The sequence below is a fragment of the Trachemys scripta genome, chromosome 3 (assembly GCF_013100865.1).
Source record: "Trachemys scripta elegans isolate TJP31775 chromosome 3, CAS_Tse_1.0, whole genome shotgun sequence".
Classification (NCBI taxonomy): Eukaryota; Metazoa; Chordata; order Testudines; family Emydidae; genus Trachemys; species Trachemys scripta.
Window position 1 is genome coordinate 187,502,455 of NC_048300.1, and position 6,448 is coordinate 187,508,902.

Sequence of the window (6,448 nt, forward strand, 5' to 3'; positions counted from 1 at the left end):
TGTTTTCAGCAGAATATTGAGTTTTTGACTGAACCAAAATGTTCACAATAAGTGTCTGCTTTCCCCTCAAAATGTTAATTTATTCTGAGAAAACAAAAGCTCCAAAATTGACATTTTATTTCAGATTTTGTCTGGAATTTTTATCACTTTTCATCCAAAAAAATGAAAACATTTTGGCATTCAGGTCTTTGCTTTTTTCAACAAAATATTGAAAATTTCCACAGAGAAAGAAAACTTTTTCTAACCTGCTTCACTAAAAATGTCATTTAAAAACAGTAATTAAATCTTAACCACACAATTTGTGTCAAAATTTATAGATGGGGAATCCCAGAACTCAGATTCTATTCAGTAATAGAGGTTGCCAAGGGCACAGCTTGAATGACCTTCCATGTTCAATACAAAATGTACCCCAAAATGCATCCCATGATTAAACAGTAAATAAGAACCTGTTCTTGTGAGGTTTGGAGCACCTCCTAATGTGTGCTGAGTGCTCTCAGCTCCAATGGTAACTGAGGGTGCTCATTACCTGGCAGGGTCAGGCTCTAATAGCAGAGAGAGAAAGAGAGAGAAAAAGAGGTGTAGACAAGGAGAAAATATAATATTATATATTAATCATTTAAGAAAACATTTTTAAACTCAAGCACTTCAAGATAGGCAACCTAAATCCATATTTAGTTAGCTAAACAATTTGCTTCATTTTGAGTCCAAGTCTTTCCATTCTCTGCAAAGGGCATTGGATCAGCTCCTATCTGAATTGGACCAGCCCCTCTGAATATCAGACAGCTTATTTAGGTACCTAAATATGATTCAAGTGTCTAACTTTGGACATACAAATCTGAAAATTTTACTTGCATTTAACTAGTAAAATGATACAAATGTTTTTTAAAAGTCTGTTTAGTAAAAAGTGGTTGCCAAAAGTTCACATTAATGATGCAGAAAGAAAAGTGGAAACCTGTGTTTATACATTGTTATTGTTATTATTTTAGGTCATGGAACCAAAGGAGTGTTTGAACTTCTTTCAGGATGGCGCAGAACCAGAGAGAACCTTCCATTCAAGGATAGGGTAGCAGACACCTATTCCGATGTCATGGTCTCCTATACAATGACGAGCTCCTTGTACTTCATAGCCTTTGGTATGGGTGCCAGCCCTTTCACCAACATCGAGGCTGTGAAAGTTTTCTGCCAGAACATGTGTGTCTCCATCCTGTTGAACTACTTCTATATCTTCTCCTTCTTTGGCTCTTGCTTGGTCTTCGCTGGGCAGTTGGAACAGAACCGTTACCACAGTATCTTCTGTTGTAAAATCCCTTCAGCAGAATACCTGGAGAGGAAACCTATGTGGTTCCAAACCATGATGAGTGACGGCCATCAGCACACTTCTCATCATGAGACTGACCCCTACCAGAATCACTTCATCCAGCATTTCCTACGAGAGCATTACAATGAATGGATTACTAACATCTACGTCAAGCCATTTGTGGTGATACTGTATCTCATTTATGCCTCTTTCTCCTTTATGGGTTGCTTACAGATCAGTGATGGGGCCAACATCATCAACCTCCTAGCCAGTGAGTCTCCAAGCGTCTCCTATGCCCTCATTCAGCAGAAGTATTTCAGCAACTACAGTCCTGTGATAGGATTCTACATCTATGAACCTCTTGAATATTGGAATGGCACTGTGCAAGAAGACTTAAAAACACTGAGCCATGGTTTCAATACAGTGTCCTGGATTGAACAATACTATCAGTACCTGAGAGTTGGCAACATCAGCACCACCAATAAAAGTGATTTTATCAGCATCCTTCAGAGCTCCTTTTTAAAAAAATCCGAATTCCAGCACTTCAAAAATGACATCATTTTCTCCAAGGCTGGAGATGAGAACAACATCATTGCTTCCCGCATGTATCTAGTGGCCAGGACTAGTGAAAACACACAAAGGGAGGTGGTGGAATTGCTGGAGAAGTTAAGGCCACTATCTCTAATACAGAGCATCAAATTCATTGTGTTCAATCCTACCTTTGTTTTCATGGACCATTATGGTTTATCAGTAACTATGCCTGTCCTGATTTCTGGCTTTGGCATCCTGCTGGTGTTAATACTGACCTTTTTCCTGGTTATTCATCCTCTGGGAAACTTCTGGTTAATTCTTAGTGTCACCTCAATAGAGTTGGGTGTGCTAGGCTTGATGACTTTATGGAATGTAGACATGGATTGTATTTCTATACTGTGCCTTATCTACGCTTTGAATTTTGCCATAGATCACTGTGCACCCCTGCTTTACACATTTGTACTAGCAACTGAGCACACCCGAACTCAGTGTATAAAAAACTCCCTCCAAGAGCACGGGACAGCCATTTTGCAAAATGTTACTTCTTTCCTGATTGGGTTGGTCCCCCTTCTCTTTGTGCCTTCAAACTTGACCTTCACACTGTTCAAATGCCTGCTGCTCACCAGCGGTTGCACACTACTGCACTGTTTTGTTATTTTACCCGTCTTCCTAACTTTTTTCCCACCCTCCAAAAAGCACCACAAGAAAAAGAAACGGGCCAAAAGGAAGGAGCGAGAAGAGATTGAATGCATAGAGATTCAGGAGAATCCTGATCATGTAACAGCAGTCTGAAAGGCTTAGAAAAAAATAATCTAGATAGATATATATTACAAAGCGTTGCACAGAGATGCAGGGAAAGTAGAGCAAAGATCTCAGCTGCTTGCGCTGGCCAGATGCAACAAGGAAAAGGAAGACCAAGAAGGGGTATTTCATGACACGTAAAGGTGAACTCTTCTAAACAAAATAACAAAAGTGAAAATAATCTAAAAATATTTCTTTGAATTCTCATTCTCCACTAAGGAAGAGCCTGTGGGCCTTCAAGTGGTCTTGAATTTAAAACTCTAGCTCTAAATGTGAATTGATCAATCTGCCACATGTAAGACTGAAGTCGGGGAGTGGGGGAGGGGAAGAGTTATCAAGAAGAAAATAGTGTACGCTAGAATGGTTTGATAAAGTTGCCTGGCAAAAAGCAACAAGGGTTTCAAACAAGAAAAATAAAGAAGTAAAAGTAAGGGAGAGTAAAAATGCCATGATATTTTTCGTATTTCTTTTCTTAAGCGGGTTGGGTAAAGTAAACCTATGCACTTGGGAAGTAGATATTTAAATCAATCTCAGCCAAAGTACTTCCCAACTTGAATATACAGTGTGTAACTATATGCCACAGTTAAAACATTATCATTAATTCAGATGGTAAAGCTATACTGCCATGTGATACAGGTACTGGATATATGGGTATATGGAAGAGGAAATAAGTGTAGGCCATTTGGAAACTCAAAGCTTGGTTTCTTGAAAACTGACTTTTGACCTTTCTCCTAATGTGGTTATCAAGGACCTCATAATTGGTGGTTATTAGTATAAATATATTTTGATACCTGTGAATTCTGGATTTCCCCTTCCATTAACAGATCTTATCAAACTAACCCAGGCCATTACCACTACAATGGTAATTGCAATTACTGCAGCGTTAGCCTCTAGATTTCTAAGTTCTCAGTGTTAACATTAAATGCCGAATATTAATCAAGCAGGAGCTTTATATGTAACGACAGACCACATACTGTAGACTCAGTGATGTGGTCGTGCTGTGGCTGAATCAGTTCTGGAGCATGCCCTGTACTGGCTTCTATATTTGGTTCAAGGTGCAAAGGTACCTATTTGCTGGTCCCTGCAATATGCTACAGGACATGGGGTTCTCTGCTTCCGTTAGTAAAACGATCAGTACAATATGCTTTTTACCATCTGCATAAAAGAATGTTTTAATGTTTGAGTGAGACTGAACGAACTTCTAGCTGTAAAGAGCCAGATCAGCCCCTTGGGGGAGTGTTTATTATTATTACTAAATAGTTGTGTGCCTGATGGAATGTCTGCAACATCAAGCTTTGTTATGGCTGTTGAGATTTAATAGAAGGCAGTAAATCTGCACTTACTGCATGACACTAGAATTATGCCATAAAGTATTACAATATGACCTTCCCTGCTTTGTAGAAGCTCAAGAGAAAGAACGAAAAGAGACTTAGCCATTTTTTAGCCTTAAGGCCAAATTCTGTCCTCAGTTATGCCATGTACATCTCCCATCTCAAATAGTGTTTTAAAAGGGCTTGTTTTATACGCTCTTAAATGCAATCTCGCTTCAAGTCAATGAGTGATATACAGTGTTGTTGTAGCTGTGTCGGTCCCAGAATATTACAGAGTCAAGGTGGATGAGGTAATATCTTTTATTAGACCAACTTCTGTTGGTGAGAGTGACAAACTTAAGAGCTCTGTGTAAGCTTCAAAGCCTGTCTCTCTCACCAACAGAGGTTGGTCCAATAAAAGATATTACCTCACCCACCTTGTGTCATCAATGAGTGATGTCTTCCTGAATATATGGGATCTGTCTGGAAACTATATAAATGAAATCATAATGGGGAATGTTTGTTATGTCCATTTTAGGATTCCTTTAAAAGATGTCCAAGCTGTTTACCTCTGGAACTGCGATATACTTGCACATATGTGTGTTCATGGTTGGCTTATTCTAGATTTTAGTGTCAATCTGCAAAGAGAGTTACTGATGAGCGTGTGTTCACATATTTCTCTAGAAGGCTTTCTACAGGGAGCTCATTCACTGTTCCATGATGCCTCTCTTCCCTTCCTGCACTGATTTGTGTTTAGGGGGAACCTGAGAAATTCCACTTATCCCACAAAAAGCCATCTGTTCCCTGGTTCTGAAAGTTCATTAACTCCTTCTCTCACCAGGAAATGCAATTTCCCCTTCTCCTCTGTGTTTTTCTGAGGTTTCCATTACCATTTGCTAAACATTGGCCCAACCACTATATTCTATACATAGGCAAAACTCCCTTTAAAACAATAGCAGTTCTTGCCTGCAACAGGACTGGAGGAATCATGGGCCTTATAGTACAAAAAGAGATGGGTCCAAATTGCAAAATTGGAATCAAGATGCAAAGTTCAAGCTCCTTGATCCAGGCTTTGGCCCAAGATATAATGATATTGGGGCTATCTGCACAAGTTGAGATCCATATAAAAACTCTGTTAAAGTTTGGGTGTTGGGGAATATTTGGATTTGGGTTTTGGTTTGGACCCATCTTTAATTGTAGGTCATTACTGACTTCAGTCTGTACCTTTAAGATGTGTAGTTTCCAGCCCTTAAAGGAAAATTCACCAGTACCTGGCAGCCTTTCCCCACTAAACCTGAACCTCTAAGGCACAACTGTGAAGTTTGGGGGACAAAACCTCCAAAAATGCAGGTCTCTCCCTGTGAAAACTGCTAGTGTTCAACCCTACTGTCAGGAAGAATGTCCTAATTATTCCCTCCTTTTAAAAAGGGCATTAATTGTATCAAAGTGAACAACAATTTGCATTCTCATAAACATTTCTAGGTCCCTTGTGGAAGAGAAAAGGAGAAAACATTGGAAATTTGTCTTTCCACCCTTTAAACGTGGAGCCAAATTCTCCAGTGTAGCTAAAATCAGATTTTGGCCTTTAACATTTTGCTGCATTTATGCAGAACTGTTCGGGAGATTGTGATGAGGACATTTTTCATTTTGTAATTACCCATTGCACTTTCCCATTCCAGCTAATCTAATCCTTTATCACTTATGTTAAAACTACGGGATTAACCCTAGATCCAGAACTGGGTATTTCATACATTATTACTTAATAGAGTAACAATTTTTAGGGCCAAAATAGGTATGAATGCATGGCATTTTGCATGCATAATTTTATTAATACTAAATAGATTTTCAAGATACTGTTTTCAGAGTTATTGTTCTCATCTTTTTATTCCATACTATTTCTCTTTAGGAAATTACTCACCAACCTTTTATGCTTATCCGGGTTTATTTTTGCATCCCAGACTCTTACATTTTCTCTAATGGGAAAAAATAGGAATGTATACGCAATACAGTAGTTCGGTATCATTTGATCTGCTATTTTTCCATCTCAGTACCATATTCTGTTCTTAAATTACACAGTTTGACTTGGGCATAACTCTTAGGGTTGCCAACTTTCCAATCTCTCAAAACTGGACACTACAGCTATGATCAAAATTTTCTGCCCCAAATACTTTCCAGCATATACATTGTCAAACAGGCACAACACAGACTCGCCAGCAGCAGTGGAGATACTAGCAAGATACAGTTACAAATGGGATGGATGAGGGGGGCCACGGGGAGAAGGGAAACTGGCTTTGACTTGCGATTGTTGGCATACAGTTCAGAGCAAACAAACCCTTCCATTTGTAGCAGCACTTGCGTTCCAAGGCAGAGCCCAAGCACCTGGAAGGGAGCTCCTGCCCTCATTCTCCACAATGTCCTGCCCTGAAATGCCACTTTGATAGAATGGCTTCAGATTGAAAGTGCAGGGGCTTCCTTTAACAATCTCCCCCAGCAAAGCGAAACTACTATG

At 39.3% G+C, this 6,448-nt stretch overlaps 1 protein-coding gene across 1 annotated transcript; it reads left to right on the plus strand.

The window, feature by feature from the left end:
- The first annotated feature begins 1,072 nt into the window (after positions 1 to 1,072).
- PTCHD4 (patched domain containing 4) lies at positions 1,073 to 3,283 on the plus strand. Its single transcript, XM_034766624.1, has one exon. The coding sequence runs from the start codon at positions 1,088 to 1,090 to the stop codon at positions 2,618 to 2,620; it is 1,533 nt and encodes a 510-aa protein (XP_034622515.1). The 5' UTR covers positions 1,073 to 1,087; the 3' UTR covers positions 2,621 to 3,283.
- Positions 3,284 to 6,448: the final 3,165 nt, after the last annotated feature.